At 41.6% G+C, this 22119-nt stretch overlaps 1 protein-coding gene across 2 annotated transcripts in view; it reads right to left on the bottom strand.

Annotated features, from left to right (window-relative positions):
* Nucleotides 1–1407: 1407 nt before the first annotated feature.
* The window catches only part of mrc2 (mannose receptor, C-type 2), a 37853-nt gene continuing 17141 nt past the window's right edge, over nt 1408–22119 (bottom strand). The window contains exons 5-29 of one of the 2 annotated variants that reach the window (XM_028986914.1): nt 21834–21947; nt 21576–21719; nt 21151–21342; nt 20413–20567; nt 18385–18489; nt 17317–17432; nt 17064–17212; nt 15471–15688; nt 15250–15389; nt 15022–15118; nt 13994–14123; nt 13863–13895; nt 13438–13601; nt 12898–13066; nt 12676–12818; nt 12389–12503; nt 12139–12305; nt 11916–12024; nt 11562–11800; nt 10046–10211; nt 9808–9957; nt 7611–7730; nt 6832–7011; nt 4435–4458; nt 1408–3780 (exon numbers count right to left, since the gene is read on the bottom strand). In XM_028986914.1, coding sequence (XP_028842747.1) covers nt 3560–3780; nt 4435–4458; nt 6832–7011; nt 7611–7730; nt 9808–9957; nt 10046–10211; nt 11562–11800; nt 11916–12024; nt 12139–12305; nt 12389–12503; nt 12676–12818; nt 12898–13066; nt 13438–13601; nt 13863–13895; nt 13994–14123; nt 15022–15118; nt 15250–15389; nt 15471–15688; nt 17064–17212; nt 17317–17432; nt 18385–18489; nt 20413–20567; nt 21151–21342; nt 21576–21719; nt 21834–21947 — 3560 coding nt within the window. In that variant the 3' untranslated portion in view covers nt 1408–3559. Of the gene's footprint in view, nt 3784–4434; nt 4459–6831; nt 7012–7610; nt 7731–9807; nt 9958–10045; nt 10212–11561; nt 11801–11915; nt 12025–12138; nt 12306–12388; nt 12504–12675; nt 12819–12897; nt 13067–13437; nt 13602–13862; nt 13896–13993; nt 14124–15021; nt 15119–15249; nt 15390–15470; nt 15689–17063; nt 17213–17316; nt 17433–18384; nt 18490–20412; nt 20568–21150; nt 21343–21575; nt 21720–21833; nt 21948–22119 lie in introns of both variants that reach the window. The other variant, XM_028986912.1, reaches the window with a different exon arrangement.

Genomic DNA, 22119 nt, shown 5'->3' with positions numbered 1-22119 from the left:
TCTCCACTGGCAGTAGTCTGCAGCTTAGGTACAGGGATGTTCATCCCCCTTCAGACCTGGGCCAAGACAATCCTAGCACTTCTCCCAATGCGTCCATCTGCAACACAAAAGGAAAGTATGCTCAGGTGAGGCATGTCTTCTCCACACTGCTCTCATTCTCCACCAGTGATAAGGTGACAGTGCATATAGCTAACTGCACTGGTGATTGTTAGGGCAATTGTTAGCTGCTGCATCGAAATGGGTGGTAGTAACCTAGTGGGTAACACACTCGCTTATGAACCAGAGGACCCGGGTTCAAACCCCACTTACTACCTTTGTGTCCCTGAGCAAGACACTTAACCCTGAGTTGTCCAGGGGGGGACTGTCCCTGTAACTACTGATTGTAAGTCGCTCTGGATAAGGGAGTCTGATAAATGCTGTAAATGGGCATAAACCATGTTCAGCTCATCAGCAATGGAATTGTCAGCTCTCACCATCAAAGTGGTTGGCCGTTTCTCGATTTTACTGTCTTCAGTCCTTTACAGTGGCTCCTAGAGTCAGACTGTTGCACCTGGGACTCTTACTTTCTCCCCGTTTCTCAGTTTTGCCTGTTTTACTGCTCTGCTCGTCTGATAGAAAGGAAAACTTGCATTGGTACACAAGGTGTCAAAATTTAATATGTGTAAAGAGTGCTTTGACCATTCTGTTTCTCCGTTTAGAGAGCGGCAGCTCAGACGGTTGAATCTGGAATCTCTCCCCTTATGGCGTCATCCCGTTTCTCAAGCCTTTCTCCTCCTCATTAGCATTTAAGGCCACTGGCTAAAAGTAGCTTTACTATTGGAACCAGACAGGACTTCTCTGGACAATAATTTTTCCAGATGCCCAAAACAATTGGACAGGTGCTTCATCAAAATGACTTCACCCCAGTCCCCAGCAGTCCAGTCCCTGTACTTTCTGCAGAATGTCAGTCTGTTCTTGTTTTTCTTGGAGAGAAGTGGCTTCTTTGCTGCCCTTCTTGACACCTCCAAAAGTCTTCGTCTGACCGTGTGTGCGGATGCCCTCACACCTGCCTGCTGCCATTCCTGAGCAAGCTCTACACTGGTGGCACCTCGATTTCGAAGCTGAATCATCTTTAGCAGACGGTCCTGGCACTTACTGGACTTTCTTGGGCACCCTGAAGCCTTCTTCACAACACTTGAACCTTGAACACTTGAATTTTTTTTTTTTTGTGCAAGCAGAGAAACAATTCATAACAACAATGGCCGTAGCCATCATAGAATTAATACTTCTTACTGTGTTTGAAAAAAAGCATTTTGATTTACTCCATTTACATTTCTTCTGGTCAAATGACAAAATGTCAACAATGTCTTCAAACTTAAGGCTGAGTCGTTTATTTCTTTAAGCTGACTTAGTAGCTACAAGGAGTGCTGCGGAGCCACATGGTATTTAATAAACGTTTTAACTTCAGGATTGGTTAATTTGAAAGAACCAGATACATCAGTCAGGGTTAACAACTGCTGTTTGTGTTCACATAAAATTAAAGTGCACAAGAAGTATTTGTCCAGTACAGAACAGTAGCAGAAAAAGTTACATGGGTAAGCAGGGCACTTACATGACTCTTGAGATCATGACAGAAAATGAGTGTGTGTCATTATTGACAAGTCTGGCCATATACCAGACACCATGGTAAATCCCTTTTTTTATTCATACTGTCAGAACTGCACTTTTAAAGGCCAGTGGGACACAAACCTTCATAATTCTGAGAAGAAAGTAGCCTCTTTCCTTTTTCTCTTAAACCAAAAACCAATTTAGGAGCCAATAATGAATCCTGTAGCTGTTGGAGGTAGAGGTGATAATTTATAAATTCACCCATCAATGGCATTGTGTGCTATGATCAGCCCAAGGTATCTTGTCCAGCCCTGCTTCTAATTTCAAATCCTGAAAATTTGTCAAATACATTTGTTTTAAGGATTTTGTAATGTTTTGAAAAGTTTTTATCCTTTTGACATATTGATGCCCACATCACTGGAAAAAAAGTTCCACGTTTTTTTTTTTTTTTTTTTTTATTTAAGCTGTCCTAATTTCTTTGCATGGTTTCAAACCATGCATATTAAGTTCATTCAACTTAATTCAACTGATTATTTTATTAAGTTGATCAAACGTGATTTGGCATTGATTCCAAATTAAACACATTATTCTTACATGATCAAATCATTTGTCACTTAAAGAAAAAAGATGAATTAACTTAATTCCTTTGCATTTTTCAGAGCATACAACTCTTTAAAGTTCCAAGTCATTTAGTGTTATATACCATATTTAATTCATACAAAAAATAATAAGAAGAACAAAACAAGAACACAATAGTACAGGCGCTGATTTGGATTTTGTCTTCACAGGGACTTCAGATTTGATGCGCAAAAGCATCCTTTCATTATCCTTCACAGTCCCAGACTGTTAAGACTTAACACACAAACGCATACACTCACACACACACTTTCCTGTGGACTTGATTTTTAGGTGTACAGGTTGTTTTAGGTCGTTTACGTTTTGGGTTTGTGCTTTTGTTGAGGATTTCCAGTCATCTTTGTTTAATTTCTTGCGTTACACCACTAGAGGGCGACACATATTTCAGTCTTGTATGCCATAAAGTGAGCATAATCACTTCTAGTTCCCTTTGCCCACTTTTTTCAAGACCATTTAAAAAACATTGTCAATATTGTGTCAGTAAACAAAGCAGAATACTTAAATGTAATGAGAATCAGATACCCATAAAAACAGTCCAAAATTCCTATTGACTTCTTCTGACTCTTTACATACTGTAGCCTGCCCAGTTCTAAAATGAGTGGCCCTAGCCTGCACTTTAGAAGCAGTATTGGTGTAGCTAACAATTCCAGGTCCTTTTTATTGATCTTGTACATGAAATTAATTGGCCATTTCCATTTGGCATCCCTTACACGGGACTCTCCTGTCACATTTGAGATGATCCAGTGAGAAGATTTTTTTGGGGTGGTTGGGAAAGGTCTCTCACCCACTCTCCATCTCATAGCAGGTGTAATGTTAGTGTACAGGCACAATATGGCAGTCGCCATTCCATCTTGTAGGTGGATGACATTGGTGAGGCAATTGTCCAAATATGAATGTGCAGATTGAATGACCAATTCCTGAGTCAGATAAAAAAAAGGAATCCTGAGGACACACACATGAATACTGACATGGAAAAATATTTTGTCTGTAAGAGGGGGTGCACGAACATGAGATCAGTTCAGGTTTCGTTGAGTTCTAAAGTATATTTACGAAAGGCTGGTGTATATAATATGGATTATTATGTTGTCTTAGGGTTTGTGCTCATAGTACTCAGAATTCAGAAAAAGTCTTCTGTTGTGTAAGTCATAAGCAGGTAGGCAGCCTTTTCAGTATTTAAAGATTGTCATGTAGAGCCAATAACAGCAAGCTATTGATGGTAGAGTCACAATTTAGGCCTTTCAAGTCTTTTCTTGTTGACGGACATCTGCTGTGGTCCACACAGCAGGTGTCGGCTTGGTGCAGTACATTCCTCATTATTCCGGAATATTGTTCCACTTTATTCCGGCTGCTCGTTCAGCTCCATGTCTGACACTAGAATGTTCTTCTCCATTTGTTCAGAGGGGGTGGAGTTTGTGCGGCTGTACCGGGCACCCTCGTAGGACCCTCCTGATCCTGACATCTGTCTGCGGTACAGATAGATCACGCCCACAACCAGAGCCATCAGAGCCAGTGCTGATACCAGAATAACAAACACCAACGCAGGAACATGGTCTCCATCTGCTATGAGGGGAGAGACGGTGAGATGTGAATCAGCATAAAACAGCTTTTAAATGTAAAAATATATATTTTTAAATGCTTTCTTAGTGGTCAGACTTGTACAATTGAGGCAGCGGTGACCTAGTGGGTAAGGAAGCGGACCCGTAATCAGAAGGTTGTCTGTTCAAATACCGAACTGCCAAGGTGCTACTGAGGAAAGCACCGTCCCCACACACTGCTCCCCGGGCGCCTTTCAAGGTTGCCCATTTCTCACAATGGTGATGGTTAAAAGCACAGGACACATTTAGTTTTGTGCTGTATATCACAATGACAATCAATTCAGTTCATTATACAGATGGAGTTCTGTTTCCCTGGTCCCCTTGAATTTGAAAGAAAGAAAGTGATTATCATTGTGATACACTGCAAGACAGCACACAGTGTCACAATGAAATGTGTCCCCTACTTTTAACCACCACCCTTGGTGAGCAGTGGGCAACCATGACAGGCGCCCAGGAGCAGTGTGTGGGGACGGTTCTCTGCTCAGTGACACCTCAGTGACAATCAGCGGGTAACCTAGTGAGCTTTGAGTAAAGCCAAGGATATCTGCTTGTAATTAAACATACTCATATCCTATGATGACAAGCTAATGATATATTATATTTCAATAAAACTTACTTATAACTGAAGATGCATCTTGACCTGTAAGTAATGAAAGAAACAACAGAGAATTATTCACCTTAATTTAATTGATCTGATTTATCAGAGTGGAACTACACTGCTTGTCCAAAAAAAGTCACAATCTGGATTTAATAACACATTAACTTTACATTTATATCATTTATCAGATACCCTTATCCAGGGTGACTTACAATGAGTAGTTACAGTAACAGAGACATGGTTACGGCTAGTACCACAAAGCAAATAGGTAAGAGCCTCCCATTGGATAAGGCACACCTGATTGTTTCAGCTGGCAAAAAGGTTATATAGAGATAGGGACATTTTGTGCCCTTCAGTTTCTTATCTTCAAGCCATTTTGGATGTGCTGAAAGAATTTGGGTCCAATTTGGACCAATTAATTTTTAAAAAACTTCTGCTCCTAAAATAGCTAAGTGTCAGGATTGGCTCCAGGTTGCCAGCTGGAGTCAATTCTGACAGCCAATAAAAGTCGGTAACTCCGCTGCTTCTACAGCAGCGACATTCTAGTGAACTCAGTGTGTTAACTTGATGTGATCTCGACCTGGCAACTTGTATAGTTTTTGAATTCTGGCAACCGCCACACGCCTGCGGGCTCGTTTTTGTTCTCCCCGTTGTTTCACTGTTTTTCGGCCACCAAGCCGCGTTTATTTGTGTTCTTTTATTGTTTGTTAATAAAACCCCTTTCCCAGCATGTCCCGCCTCTGCGTTTCCTTCCCCCGTCAGCCCACCGACGTGACACTAAGTTACACAAAGACATACTTACTTGGTCCTAATAACAAAATGTCCCATTGACCAATCCAATAATAATTAAAATAATTTAATGAAAATTATTGTAGTTTTTTTCCCCCCAATATATCACAGCGCATCACTTTTTCCTTATTTTGTTTTGTTAAAACCTCCAAAATTAATTCAATGCATTTTTTTCTTCAGTATTCTGAACACCCCACAAAGACAACATGGAAAAGGTTTACATGAGGTTTTGGCAAAGGCATTAAAAATAAAAACAATTACAGCCTCTTTTTGAGTATGATGCCACAAGCTTGGCACACCGATCCTTGGCCAGTTTCTCCCATTCCTCTTTGCAGCACCTCTCAAGCTGGGAAACAGACATTTTACGATCTCTCCAGAGATGTTCAATCAGATTCAAGTCTGGGCACTGACTGGGTCACTCAAGGACATTCACAGAGTGGTGTGAAGCTGCTCCTTTGATATTTTGGCTGTGTCGTTGGCTTATGTCCATGTGCCTTTTACTAAGGAGTGGCCTACATTTGGCCATTCTACCATACAGATGAGTCCTGCTGGTTTTGAACTTCTTCCACTTATGGATGATGGAGGCCACTGTGCTCATTGGGACCTTCTGTAACCTTTCCCTGATTTGTGCCTGGAGACAATCCTGTCTCTGAGGTCTACAGACATCTCCTTTGACTTCATGCTTGGTTTGTGCTCTGACATGAACTGTCAAGTGTGGGACCTTATATAGAAGGTGTGTTCCGTTCCAAATCAGGTCCAGTCCACTGTTTTTTTTGAGCTGCAGAAACATCTCAAGGATGATCAGGGGAAACAGGAGGTACCTGAGCTCAATTTTGAACTTCATGGCAAATTTTAAATTTGTATTTTTTTTTATACATTTGTGAAACCTTTTTCACGTTGTCATTATGGGGTGCTGAGTGTAGAATTCTGAGGAAAAAAATAATTGAATTCATTTTGGAATATGGCCGTAACGTAACAAAATGTGGGAAAAGTGATGTACTGTGAATACTTTCCGTCACGCAAGACTCCAGTGGGTTAATTTAATTTATTCTGGAAAACCGCTGACACGACTTCCTGTTTGCACCAAACATTGTACTTAGTGAATGGTGTTGATGACATCATTTCTACGAATGCTTGCTCAACTTCTATAGGCCACTCTCCTCCTCATCCCGCCTCTCTCCTCCTCATTAGCATTTAAAGCTACAGACACCAAACGGCACGTCCTGGGGAAATCTCATTGTGGGCCTGGATCAAAGTGGCTGTAATTCTGCATCAGATACAGTATTCAATGACAATGCCAGGATTCATCTGGCTCAAAGTAGTAGTTCAGAGAGCATGAGACCTAATTTTTCATCCATGTATTGGCCACCACAGACTTTAAGCCCATGGATAATCTTTGGGATGTGCTGCAGAAGAATTTGTGAAGCGATCATTCCTATAAAATCTTGTCAGAAATTAATGCAACTCAACTAAATATGTCAGTGTGTGAGTATTTTAGACTGCCAGTGTATATATCTACTCTACTCATTTAGTCAGGCACTTGACTTAGAATTATCCATGTGGAAACAAAGTGTCAGTGTGAATAAATGTAAATGCGAATTTGATTATCATGCTGCGTTGTCATACCACGTGGCCGTTTACAGATAACCCCATGTGTGTGGTTCTTGCAGGGGCTGGGCTTCCAGAGGCCAGTGTTACTCTGCATCCAGAAGCATGTGTTGGGGGAGAGCATGCTGAGGTTTGCATCTTGTAGTTCCCAGTTTGTGTATCTTACTGCCACATTGTCCAGCCACTGCAAAACACCCCCTAAACAAGGCAACAGGCATACATCATTATTATGGTCTTCTTACAGGCTGATTGAGACAAACTGTAAAGCAAATATAATTTGGTGCATTTTACAGATATTATAAGTATATGTACACACAAACAATTAATCTATCAGTCAAAATGTATGGGTCTTGGATTTTTTACATTATAGAACAAAACTGAAAACACAGGACTATGAAATAACTCAAATTAACATTTTTTTCTTAACAAGGGGCTTTTGCTGTGATGGCAGCATTTAACACTCTTGGATTCTCTCGATAACCTAAAGTTAGATAACAGGGATGATTTTCCTGAAGGCTTATGCTGAACACTCTTTTAATTCACTCATGTTAATGAGCATCATGAAGCAACTTTTGATGATGAAAATAGTGAACATATGTATTAGTGTAAACTAGTTTTAAAAATAAGGAACTAAAATAACCTAAATCAGAAGTGTTTCTTATGCATTAGAACAATGTGCATCTATCTTTAATCCAGCAGTATTCAGGATCATGTAGTCTCTTCAGAAGTGAAATTATTTTCTGATATTTATTGGTGAATATACTATCCACTATAGAACACAGATTTCACAGACAAACCTTTTGGGTTGAAGCTCATGCCAAGCCATGCCCCATGTGCCTGTTCCTGGTAGCTCTGCATATGCTCCCATATGAAGCTGTTTTCACTCTCATCGAGGACAGAGAGAAGCTTTGCTCCCACTGAAAGATTAGTTGAGAGAACATTAGAAAACTGGTGGAAATTGACAATTGGGTAGAGACAGAAGCATGTGAACCAATTTAAAGGCTCTATTCCATTCAAATAGTTTCAGAAATTAGTTCCACATCAAGCCTTTCAGCTTACAGCTATGCCAAAAATAATCAAGAACTCCATTTTACATTTTAATACAGTTATCACATTAGGAATGTACAGAGCCCTCCAGGGGTCATGTAGTAGAAAAAATATTTTTTTAAGCAGTGTGTGGGGACAGAACTTTGATCAAGGGGACCTCAGTGGCACCATGGCGGTTTGGAATTCTAACTGGCAACCTTCTGATTATGGGGCCACTTCCTTACCCGCTAGGCCACCCATGCCCATTTAAGTTCAAAAATTGGTGAGGTGTTGAAAAAAATTAAGGAGTAGAAAAAAAATCAGCAAGGTGGTATAAAAAATAAATTATGGATTAATTGGAGGATTAATCCAGAGGACTCATTTTGTTGTGTGCACCATGTGCTGTGTTGCAGTGTTTCAGAGACCTGCTGACATGCATAGCTGCACACACAGACAGAGACCATATACATTATCTACTGAAAATTATATATATTTTCTTTTAATAATAGCTAAAAAGCATTGTTTTGCATATGTGTTCAGACCCAGCACAGCCTGCTAGCACAGACAGTCTCCCACCCTCGCTGTCTGGCCCCCTGGAGTTTGAGGGGATGTCATACAGGCTTCTGCAGAAGCGTCTGGACTGGGAGGGAGCACTACAGGTGTGCGAGTCCCTGAAGTGGAGATTTTAAATTACTTAGCATGTTGATAGTACATTCCTGTAATATTTAAAAGTTTGCGATGTCATTTTGCATGTCACAAAGATTCATAATTATCATACCGGCCACATAGTGCAAAATAGTCCGGAGCCTATAGCTACGTCGGCAACGGAATGCATTATCAACATGCTAAGGTCATCCTCGCTCTTCACATCAAGCAGCTCTCAGCTCAGGCTGCTTACATTGTCACATGAGCAGGTTTTTTCCCTATGACGTCTCTTGATATTGTTTTTTTTTCTACTACCCAACCGTAGGAATGTCTATGAAATAAAAGACAAACATTACAATAGGATAAAATATAAGAGTATAAGAGGGGGATATAAGATATAAGAGGGGGGCAGTTGTGGCCTAGTGGGGCCACATAATCAATGTGGAAGCGGCCCCATAATCAGAAGGTTGCCGGTTCGAATCCCGATCCGCCAAGGTACCACTGAGCAAAGCACCGTCCCCACACGCTGCTCCCCGGGAGCCTGTCATGGCTGCCCACTGCTCACCAAGGGTGATGGTTAAAAGCAGAGGACACGTTTTGTTGTGTGCAACGTGCGCTGTGCTAAAGTTTATGTTTTATTTACTGGAATAAACATCAATTTGCAGCAATTAAAACTTCTGTAAGTCAATTTGTAATTCTAATTATTGATTAAGCTTTTACAGTGACAGACTTGCATTGCTGAACACAGCATCGGACCTAAACACTAATTGTTTTTGATAATTGGCCTCTTCACATTTGTGTAGACATTCGATTCATTAAAAGCCATAGTCCTTTTCAGCCTTTTTCAGCAACTTAATGTTAGTTTAATGCAGTGGTTCCCAACATGCAGTCTTTGAGCCCCCTGGAAAGGTGCTAGAGATTGCAGAGGGTCCGCACATTGGCGCTTTTAAAAAGCTTTACATTGCAAGGGCTCACAAGATCATGGCTGTTTGGAAAATGTAAAGTTGGAGTCAAGAAACCCACCCTGACTGTCATTTATTTAAATGCACACAGCATAACAGTTGGACTGAATTCTGTTGGGCTCGGATTGAATATAAATATACTAATCAGATTTGCCTTTGCATGTGTCTTTTTTCTGACTATTAAAATCACATATATCAATCACCCTGATGGGGTATTAAGAGCTCTAATGTTGCCCTATAGATTTGTTCTCCATGCCTTTACACCTGACTCACAGGTAACTATTACAGGAAAATGGTACATGGACCTTGACTGATAGTAATTGTAATTGGATTAAGTTGGTGTGTAGGTTATAAGGTTTACCTTTGCTGCATGTGTGTACTGCTGTATGCTGTAGCTCGGGCTGTTGCAGGTTAAAGGAATAGCAGCTGTTTCTAAAAGGCACCCAGGACCAGCTGTCAACAGCCTGAGGACAATGACCTGGATACATCCACCGGTGATCGACGGTTCTTTCTAAGCACATGAGACCAGCGTAGTTATAAAATGATTTCAAAACTTTTCTGAAAACAAGAATGCACAAACTCGTAAATCTCGTAAGTACCTGGGTTGATTTCACAGATAGCATTGTTCAGTTTGGCTTCACAAGAAGACACTGTCCACAGCCCGACTGCATTCATCTGACCACATCCCACCATCTGGTTGCTTTCCCCGTCTCGCCAAGCAGTGTAGGTCAGCTCCTCCATACCGAGCCAGGAGAAAATGCGTCCCTAAGAGAAAATGATGCTCAGCAACTGATCACCCTTCAAATTGTTCTTAGTTCAGACTTGAGCAACAGCTTGCGGGTGGCCTAGTGAAGGGCAGCGGTGGCCTAGCGTCCCAGTTCAAATCCCGAGCCGCCAAGGTGCCACTGAGTAGTGCACTGTCCCCACACACTGCTCCCCGGGCGCCTGTCATGGCTTCCCACTGCTCACCAAGGGTGATGGGTTAAAAGAAGGACATCCATTTTGTTGTATCACTGTGTTATGTGCTGCAGTGACTATCACTTCACTTTCACTTTTTAATTTTATTTCCATAAGAAGTGAAAGTGTGTTTATTCCATTGTTTCTATGTCTGTTAAAAGTATTTTTGCATTGTTTGTTTTTTAATTCATTTTACAATGGTCTCTAGTATGAATGAATGCCCTTTGAGTCAGGTTTGGTTTTGGTGGGGAAACAAAATGCTATGATGCTCCTGTTTCAGGCTGTTTTAGTTTGGATCATTAGTTTGGAGGACACATTTCACTGTGTGTTGTGGTGTGTAATGTGTGACATAATCACTTTCACATCATAAATGTCTTCGGAGATACAGCCTTAAGCTTTTAATCCTGAATCTCAGGAGAAAGGAGATAGCGCAAAAGAATCGCTTGGAGAAGGGGTGTTAATGGACTCCGCTCCCATTCTGGGACTCATTTTGTGGAATTCAGGGAAACCTCAGAGGATAATTATCTGTTTTTAAGGCGTGTTGTGAGACCCATCTGTACTAGGTCTGTTTTAACAGGTGGGATAATAGGAAATGCTTAGCATGTCTAATAGGTATCTGAGTGTACATCTGAGTTTTATCCTAAGTTCTGCCTCATTCGATCAACCTCCAAGACCCTTAACACTCTCCCTTTTTTTACAATGTGTTATTGCTGCCATGTTTTCAACTTGCTGGTATCTCCTCTACCCTCAATAGTTAGCTTCTACCTACCGAGACAATCTCTGCCTTCTGGCTGCAAAATCAAAACTGTCTTCCCGTGAGCGGTCGCAAGCCAAGGTGGGCAAGGCCATGACTACTAATTTCGTAGTGATGTAAGTTCAAAGGCCTTTTTCTGATTCACTAATATTTCCGTCTATGTTCTCTCTATGGCTAATGCAGGTCAATGGGGGTAGAAGAACATTTTCTCGTGCATCATGCATATGCAACTCATATTTCAGAGAAAGTATTAAATGGTTTCTCAGGCAATGACATCTTTAAAAACGTGTCAAGAGTAAAGTTAGATATTGTACATTATATTATATTGTAGCATTATATTGTACCATTTTATCTGATGAGTACATGTGACCCTAAAACTGTGGTAGCCATGCAGTCTTCCTCACCATGTCATTTTGGAGGCCAATCCAAGCTGGTTTACGGAGTGTGTGGAGTAGGAGTGTGAGGTAGGCCTGTTGACGTGGGTCCCGTATGACAGCCAGTGTCCCATTGAGGGACTCGCACACCTGTAGTGCTCCCTCCCAGTCCAGACGCTTCTGCAGAAGCCTGTATGACATCCCCTCAAACTCCAGGGGGCCAGACAGCGAGGGTGGGAGACTGTCTGTGCTAGCAGGCTGTGCTGGGTCTGAACACATATGCACAACAATGCTTTTTAGCTATTATTAAAAGAAAATATATATAATTTTCAGCAGGTAATGTATATGGTCTCTGTCTGTGTGTGCAGCTATGCATGTCAGCACCTTTGTTCTTCATGCAGATGTATCCGTGTTTCTCTGTCTCACACCCTCGAGATGCCCACATACCCGTGGTTCTTGCCGGGCTGCCATGCAGCATCAGCACACAGTTTGCCTAGCATCACACAATGGTTTCACAATTACAGAATGGCAATAAAAATGATGCCCATTAAACAGGACAAGAAGTCAAGAAGGAAGGCAGGCAGATGGATGGATAAATGTAAAGCACCGGACTCTTGTTGGGATGGGTCCCGCTGTTGTCCACTGGCTCCCCTGGGGCCCAATTTGTGTAGCTTAGCAATCCTGGCTCCGCCCACTGGAACTTAGACTTAAAATCAGAGGTCAACCCAACCCACAGGTGAAAGCTTGTGTTTGGCAACAGAGTGATCAAGAAAGCTAGAAGATAAAAAGGATTCAAATCAATGTGTGTTAGTCAGTGTTAGTTAGTGTGTGTGTGTGTGTGTACGTGTGTACTGTACCTTGCTCAACATGGCTGTGCACGGTTGCCATTGCCGCCCCTTGAGACTGACAAATGGAGTGGGCAGTGGGCCAGGTGACACGGCTGAACTCATCATGGCCAAACACCTTGTAACACTACAGGATTGACACAGGAAGGGAAAGTGGAAGTGAAGTGATTGTCATTGTGATCCTTTTCTTGATATATGGCCTAGGGGGTGCCTCATAAAAAACCACTGACCTATCATATATACAATACACATCGATGCAACAGACTGCTTATGAACTGGAGTATGTACTAGTTTTCTACCTTGTGCAGGAAGGGAGTCCACCCATCAGCACAGCCAGCTGACTGCAGAGGGGTAGAGGGGGTGGGAGGGATGGTGCCTGTGATATTGACTCTCTTACATATATACCGAAGGTCAGTATGACACTTCTGATCAGTCCAGTCTCCTGAAACAGACATGAATTGAGAGTGAGAGTGACAAACGGAAAAATGAAGTGTTTCTTCTGTATGAGAATGACCTCTGACCTGAACTGGTGGACATATAAACACACTTCCTGTCTCGGCTGATGGTATGTGGCTGTCCGGAAGCCCAGGAAACATAGTTGAGCACAGAGTGATCTGACCAGTGGAATCGGCCATCATTCTCATAGGTGTACATGCCCAGCCACCAGTTCTCATTGTCTGTTTTAATCATCTGCAGAACACATCATAATGCATTGGAAGAAAAATAAGCATGTTTGACATCATGCTTGAAACCAACATAGCCAACATTTTCTTGCTTGCACAGACATTGGCATGCAAAGTCTAGATGCTGCTCTGTTATCTGTTTCAGAGAAAAAGTAATCACAAAAGGAATACATTAATATTGCTTAAAATATTGCCTAAAAGGTTAGCATTTTGGTGATCAGATCATCGTCTGCTCAATGAACAACTCAGAGTTACAGACACTTTAAACTAAGTGTGCACAGTTTTGCATGCCACTATATTTTTTAACTTTACAGAGCATACAAAGCATATTTATAAAGGATTGTGGAATGTGTACATAATGATTCAGGGCATTTTTACCTGATTCAATGCGTTTTTTAGGAATCGTCCCTCAGCTGCAGAGTGGATTGAGGCTAAAGAGGCGTCCACCCAAGAGCAGATCCTCTGAGCCTGATCCCAGGAGGAGCGATGCTCTGAAAACCTGTACTCTGCCTCCTCAAAAGCCACCCACTTCATCCCAGAATCTACAGTTGGGGAGAGACAACGAGAGAGAGAGAGAAATATCAAGAATGATGGTGGTGGGGGAGGTTTGGACAAGACCACATGTTATGGAATTACAGTATAAGTCAGACCTCTTTCAACTTTTAATTGTATGTTTTAATAGAATTATTCTAAAAGTTACCTTTCTTTCCATAATGTTACAGTAAAGCAATCTTAAAGTAACAATAATTTAATTATTCATAATTTATAATAAAAAGGGGGGGGGGGCACTATGAAATTCTCACCCATTGAAGTCTCTGGTTCCTTCTCCACAGCCCCTGCAAAACACCCAAGGGCCACTTATTGTAAGCGTATGCTTACTTATTAAATTCTTTAATAGATGCACACCAACAGGAATGCAGGCAGCCACACGAACCTTTTGGGATTTTGCAGATCCAGTCCAGTTTAGACTCACAGTGCATAGGCAGCCAGCTCTTGGTGCCTAAATCCATCGCAACACACTTATGGATGGGAGAATAATATCTGGCAAAGTTCTGATATGTATACTGAATGAGAGAGAAAGAGAGAGTAAATAATGACAGTTTTGCTTTAGTATTAAAACACATTTTAAAGGTGCATTATGTAAGAATAAGGGTATTTATTAGTATAGTTTTCAAAAGTATGCTTTTCATTTGTTTTCATTAGTGTGCTACATGTAAGCTTACAATGAATATTTATATAGAGAGCAGGTCCTTTTCCACAGAAGTTGCTGTGTCATCATAATTGCAACAGAAGTGCAATGGGCAAAACTGAATGGTTTATGTTAAAATGTGAAGCGCTTAGTATGAATGTACATCCACTGTTCTTAAGTTAAATTGATTTAACTTTAGATTTTACATTTCTTTTCTACCAATCAAATCAAAAGACAAAATGTGTATCTCAAAGTTATATGTTTGAGCTTTTATAATCTCAAGATTAGAAAATATCCCATTACTTTCTTTTCATTCTTAAAAATATGCTAATTGGACTAATAGAAAACAGTAAAGTCAATAGTAACACAATTTAGACTACTTTAAGACATTTTAAGTGACTACAGCAAAAAATATGAGATAATGAAAACACGTGTAACAGTGTAGAATCTGTTGGGCCTGTTGCTTTAATAAGACATGGTGCATGGGGAGTGCTTAAATTGCTGTTTTTTTGTATTTACAGCAATAAAGAAATACATACAAAAAAGCACTGCTTGCTAGTTATCAGTATCTTGTAGAATAAACTACTCAACCAGCTCTTTTTGTTTGTGTGTAATTACTTCTGACACCCCAGAAGACAAACCTCTAGGCAAGTTTGGTTTCTCTCTGTTTTATTTGCCCGTAATACACCTTGTTTATGATCTCTGATATAGTCAGTGTCGCCCATCAGATAAAGACATTGATTTATATATTGAAATGCCACTGAAACACTCACAGCCAATCCATCACTCCACTTCCAGCTGTCATTGTCTAGGGGGTTGCGGCGGTGTAAGCCAATCCAAAACCAGTGTTGCTCATGATCTTCTGATTCCCTGAGTCACATGACCACATGCGGTTAGGATTATAATGCACCCATAGACTAGAAATACACTGGATCTTTCGACATATTAATGTGTATGTCCAATTTACAGAGGCACATGGACATTAGTTAAAAAAAAATCACCCAAAGGTCTCATGTAAAATCTGTTCGATGAACGCCTCCTCCTCTGGGCCGTTCACACTCAGCAGGTTTGCCCCATGAGCGTGACAGTTAACCAGGGCCTTAATCCACGATGACTGCTGCAATTGCTCCTGAGAAAAAACCTGAAGAAGACGAATTAAGAAGATGTAAAGAGTGAGGCTGGTTGCTTACATTTTACTTTGGTGATGAGGTCAGGCACAAACCTTGTAGCAGTAGCGAATCTTGCTGGACGTTTTCCACTCAGAGGGGCAGTTGCCTGTGAGGCTGGGAGTGGGAGCTGGGCTGGGAAGGGCAGGGCTTGAGGATGATTCCTTATTCTGTCTGCAGATGTATTTGGATCGTGGCACTGCACACTCCCTGACCTCCCATAAACCTGTGGCATGACCTGTTGCCATGGTTACACACCCACCTTTCATGGCAGCTGGGGTAGAGGTCAGATGTCATAAGTTCAATTAAACCAAAACAGCTAGAATTAGGTTAGATAAAAAGTGTCTTATTTTAATCTTAATTGTCATCTTAATAATGAGTATTGGCAAAACATGACCTTTTTATTAAAATTGTAATGATCATGAAACTGTCCCAAAGAATTTTAAGTTGCCAGAAGGCACATCAGAAAGTGTTTTCAAGTAGATGAGGCTGCATTTTCACCTCACAATGGATTTTATTTAACACATATATCTGTGCAGCTAATAATTTGGACTATTTAAACTTTTTTATTATATTCAGCAACTGAAGAAAGTGGAGAATCTAAAGAAAAATACACAGAAGCCAAAGATGGCCATTTGAATCAGAAGTCATTTCAGAAACATCTCATCTCTTACCATCATGGATGATGTATATATGTTTTTTACTAAATAAAGAAAGTTCTTTAATGCAGTTTATTTTAGTCCCGAAGGTTATATGTGTCATGGCTGCCGTCCACTCTCTTGGTCGACAGGGGGCGCATGGGCGTACTGAACCCAGTTGCACCGGCAGGACATCACACTCAAGGCAACACACAGCATAAAAGGGGAAGATCTAGACCAGTTCTGTGTAATCTTTTCTCTTGACTGACCCTGCCTCACATCGACTGCCTTGTTCCTGACCATTCTCTCGCATTATCCTTGCCCGCCTTCCCTTTGAAACCTGATGTTGCCGCCGCCTTTTTCAGCCCACGACCAAGATTTCTGCGCTTGCTCTGACCCTGCATCTGACCCTAAAACCTGAAGACCATGAGTACAGCCAGCCGCTAATGAGTCCTACGACGACAGCGCTGATAATATGTCATGCGGTAGGCCATTTGATGTGCTTAGTGGTTAAGTAGCCTTGAGAGTAAACGTTCTACTGATTCGTTATTTATTCATCTTCATTAATTATGTTCCAGTCACCATTCTCTTTAAAAGCCCTCTACTGGGAAGAAATATACATTTTGGCCCATGGGGTTCACACAATGGGTTCCCCACCAAGTTTGTCAGATTTTTGGAAAACCTATTTCTCATTTAATTATATTACAGCTAATGCAAGTGACTCCAGTTAAATAGCTTTTCAGATTTTATCAGATCAGAGTTTAGAAACTATGAATGCTGAATAGTTTTGCTATTCTAACAATGACTATGTAACGGGAGCCAGTTCACAATATTAAAAACTGGAGATGAATGTTCACAAAGCATTACAGTTACCTGCAAAACAAAATCTAGAAAAAACCTCTAGAATTCCAGATGTTCCAGATGTCCAAAATCTGCGCATTATTGTTATAATTGTTTTTTCAAATGCTTTGTGAGTTGTTAACAGGATGGATGGCTTATTGTATCTCTCACCAGGCTGGTCTCGGTTCCAGTTGGTGTAGGATACCGGCCCCCCGCTGACCCAACTGTAGGTGCCAGTGTTGGCCTCATCCTGCAGGCCGATCCAGAATGAGTCTCCAGAGCGGCCAAAAACCAGACTGTTCACAAATGCCTGCTCGAATCTATACAGATTCACAAATACACACACATAGACAATCCTGAGAATGCTTCTTTTGTGTTGCCATTTTCTAGATGTTTGTGTGTGCGTGTGGTGTTTCTGTGGCACCTGTTACTAATGGTGACCAAAGTCGCTTCATGTACAGCACAGGTCTTCTTGGCTTCATCATATGTCACCAATTCCTCCCCTACTAAGAAGCAGGCAGGGTTGTGCCAGTGCCAGTCCTACGCAAATATGCACACACACAGACAACATACACGCAAAACACACACACATACTCGAGGCTCAATTCATGTTTATTAAGCCAACCTGGATTTAAAATGTTAGAGAGAATGTGAGAAATCGGAGAGAAGATTTCAACCAAATGCGTATCCACATTATTTCTCTCATCACACTGTCACGGACAGCAGCGTGTGGGGGGTGTTGTGTCCCTGAGAAGCCTTGAATATTGGTGGCAGCACTTTGGGAAAGTACATGTTGTGTGGTGTGTCGGTTTGTGCGTCTGTGTGTGTACGATTATTTTCTGGCGACAGCAGAGGAACCTCACAGTGTTCCAGCTGTCCGTCCACACTCTGCTCTCTGTCTTGGCTGTGAGATACAGGTCATCGTTCTCAGCTTACACTGATGACCTCAGAGTGACCCCACTCTCTGTCTAACTCTATCTCCACACTGTCACTCACAAGCCTTACAGACCATGCGCCTTGGGAAGTGGTAATCCCAAATGGCATCCCATGATGCATTTCCCTGGGGAAAGTTATCAGCATATCCTGACATATATATATATATATACACACACACACACACACACACTGACGTAACATAGATTGTTATATTACTATCCTGATTCTCATAAACTGGATAACACAGGTTCAGAGCAATGAAAGAGGTGGTGAGACGCGGTTACGGCTTCCCAAATATTTACATTTAGCACACTGCTGATAGGAACCATTTGGAGCAGAGCTGCATGGCTCAGCAGCAGAAAGTCTTTTTGTATGGAGAGAAAAACAGAGGGAAGCAAAGGCGGGGATAGAGGATCAACAGATCCCCCGTTCCATCAAAAAACTGCTAGCAGTGAAATGACCCCAAAGCAGCTTCTAGTATAAGTAAAATCAAACAAATTCATAGCCAATTTACTGCTCAAGAAAACAGAAACGTATCACCACTGAGCAGAAGTACCTGTTTGCAACCATGCTCATGCTTCTTCCCTTCCACCTTCTGTGCAGGTTTTTTACAGATGGACGGCAGGGTGAAATTACAGGGACTGTCGTTCCACCGGCCCTCCTACAAAGCAAAAAATAATTTCTGCCATATTCAAGATGTACACACATTTTATGTACTTGACTAATAAGTACTGTGGGGAGACAGTATTATTATGAGGAATCCTATGTGTGACAAAATATCATTATACACTGCTCAAAAAAATTAAGGGAACACAAAATAAGACATCTATCAACCCATGAAGGTCTGGATTTGGAGTCACACTCGAAATACATGCTGATCAAACTTTGATGTGATGTCTTTAAAACAAGACAAAACTAGGTTTCAGTAGTGTGCGTGTCCTCCATGTGCCTGTATGACCTCCCAACAACGCCTGGACATGCTGCTTATGAGGTGGCGGACAGTCTCCTGAGGGATCTTCTCCCAGACCTGGACTAAAGCATCCGCCAACTCTTGGACAGGTGGATGGAGCGAAACATGATGTCCCAGATTCCGGACAGGGGAACGGGCGGCCCAGTCCATAGCATCAATGCCTTCATCTTGCAGGAAATGCTGACGAACTCCAGCCACATTAGGTCTAGCATCGTCTTGCATTAGGAGGAACCCAGGGTCATATCGGCATGGATGTCTGAGCGACACCTCCAACTCAACCTATCCAAAACCGAGATTCTGATCTTTCCGGGCAACAATTCCCCTCAGCAAAACCTTTCAATTCAAATTGGATCGCTACTGTTAACACCCACGGCATCTGCAAAAAGCCTTGGAGTTTGGATAGATGACAAACTGAGTTTGAACCATCATGTTGCTGCGATCTCCAGATCCTGCAGGTTCACTCTCTACAACATTCGCAAGATTCGGCCTTTTCTCTCACAACAGGCTACGCAGCTCCTCGTCCAGGCAATGGTCATCTACAAACTCGACTACTGTAACTCTCTCCTGGCTGGAGCCTCTGCATTCACCATAAAACCACTCCAGATGATCCAAAATATGGCAGCCCGTCTCATCCTCAATCAGCCAAAATACACCCATGTTACGCCTCTTCTTACCTCCCTCCACTGGCTCCCGGTAGCTGCTCGCATTGAGTTCAAATCCTTGATGCTGCCTACAGGGCTGTAAATGGAACTGCGCCCTCCTACATCAACACACTACTACCTAGCTACACCCCTGCACGCTCTCTCAGATCTGCAAACGAAAGGAGACTAAAAATTCCTTCTTCACGGGGACTCCGATTCCAATCATCTCTGTTCTCCGTTGTTGTCCCTGGCTGGTGGAACAACCTGCCCTCCTCCACACGACTAGCCGAGACTATCACCACTTTTAAGAAGCAGGTGAAAACCCTCTTGTTCAAAAAATATTACAGACAAATCTAACACTTACACACGCACATGCGTACACATTGCACAAACAATACAAAAATGTATAAATACATTATAATTTTTCTTCGTCTAGACCTAACAATCTCTGAGCATGCTCTTCGCTGACAAGTTGAGCCTTATCAGGGTTCTTAGTTTGTAAACTCAATATTCTATAGAAATCAAACGAGAATTGCTGGTGTCTTCCTCTTGTAAGTCACTTTGGATAAAAGCGTCTGCTAAATAAAGTAAAGTAAAGTAAAGTAAAGTAAAGGGTCAACCACACCAGCCAAAGGTCAAATACAGCATTTCTTTGTGGAAGAGATTATGTTGTATTTCAAATCTTTTTCACTTAAGACAATACTGAAATCTTCTTTGTATTTCATTAAATGAAATCATTTTTCATTGGTATTTTTTAGTCCATTTAGTCTCTCTAAATATTGTTTTGTCCTGTTCAAAGTTGTGACATTATGTGAAAAGCTGTTGCCTGAATGTCTTTGCTTAGCAGCAGTATCAATATCAGAGAAGGAAATAGTGGCAACTAAATCTTCAAATATTTCTCAGTAAATTTATGATAACAAAAAAATAGTAAGGGTGTGCTTTACTGGGTAATAAGATAATAACAGTGACTCACAGGACCCCAGAGAGTAACACAGTCCTCTTGGGTGTTGCGAAAGTTGTTGGGCTCAAATGGGTGCCAATAAGTGAAGATGACAGGTGTGCGATCTGTCCACTCAAAATTCATCTCCAAGGCCATATCATGGAGCCCAATCCACAGCTCCACTGAATCTGAATAAAAACAGAGAGAAATATGAGAGAAGCTTAGACTGAACGGAATAAACAAAAAAAAACAAACAGCAACAAGAGGCTAAATTGAAAACACTAGTACGTTTCAGCCATGACTGAAAGACAGATTAAAAGACAGGAGGATACGTAGAAGGAGGTTAAGTTAGGAGGACAGTTTTGAAATGTTATTTTGATGGATTTCATTGAACAAGTGGACGTCAGAGGGATAGAGGTATGTGAAAATTATATTCTCAATGATTAATTGCTAATCAAAATTTCATGTCTAAATGTTGAACTATGAAGAAATTGGAATGTTCCCAACAAAATGCAACAAAGACAGGAATTGTTTTTGTTTTTTAACATAAGCAGGGGGGTCATAAAGGAATATTGAGAAAAGTGTGAACAGGAGTGAGGGGCTTAATTATAATTGCTTTTTATGCAAGTGTTCTAATTATTGATGCTGCAATTTGAGTTTTTCACGCCAACATGCACTCATTGGCTTGTACAATGACATACTGGCCACTGGATGTAGTGTTATGCATGTGTTATGAGGAGGTTGTAGTAGTATGGATGCGGTGTTAAATACCTTTTTTCATGTTGCCGACGATGAACTCCAGCTCAGGCAGTGTGTGTATGCTGACCAGGTGGGCCTCCATCTTCAGGCAAGTTTTCTCAGCAGAGTTCCAGTCCATCTTGTCCGTGGTCAGCCTATAACATCCTGCCTGAAAAGCCTGCCAGCCCACATCACATTGGTACACGTCATCATCTGCCCAGGAGTCTGTAAATCACAGAGTAAGAACAGAAAGTATATGACCAGTTAAATTTACTGTTAAACGTTTCAAACCGTTTGATATGGGCAGGGAAAATAATACAGATTTTACAACTGAAGCCGTGATGATTCCAGTAGCACTGTGTGTCTAACTGGCTGTTTGGCTAATTGCTGTGTGTGTCTGTCCATGTGTGTGTGTGTGTGTGTGTGTGTGTCTATGGGAAACAGAAAGAACCCCTGACCAGTGGTGAAAGGGTCCATTGTGGCATTTGGTCTCTTCTTGCATACATATGGCAAAGCAATGGAACAATCTCGGTTTTGCCAGCGGCCAGATGTCTCGGTACGGATCACAGCACAGTTCTGCTCATCTTCATACTTCGGCTGGTCTAGGAGGAACCACAGTCAAAGGTCAACCATCCAGTTGCACGCTGTTTAGAATCTAGTATATTACATGATGGTGGGCTCTAACAGGCCTGCTGTGAGGGGGTGTGGTATCTTGCCTGGCTCCCAGTTCATGTATTTAAGAGGGGAAGAGTCAGCCCACTGCCAGCCCCCAGTCAGGTCTAGATCATTCAGACCCATCCACAGAGAAGCACTGTATCCTGTCAGCAGCCCTATTAACAGATGTAAAACAGAAACACACATCATTACACGGAGCAGTATCATGTCTTCTGAGGATCTAAGCTCACCAGTATGGACTAAAAGTGTCTTTCCAACAACACCCACTGTTGTTGTTCATGGTGTGCATGGCACGGTAGCATGGAGAAATGAGAAAATGCTATTCTG

The sequence above is a fragment of the Denticeps clupeoides genome, chromosome 7, assembly GCF_900700375.1.
Source record: "Denticeps clupeoides chromosome 7, fDenClu1.1, whole genome shotgun sequence".
In the NCBI taxonomy this organism is placed as follows: Eukaryota; Metazoa; Chordata; class Actinopteri; order Clupeiformes; family Denticipitidae; genus Denticeps; species Denticeps clupeoides.
This window is presented reverse-complemented; position numbering and strand designations above follow the sequence as displayed.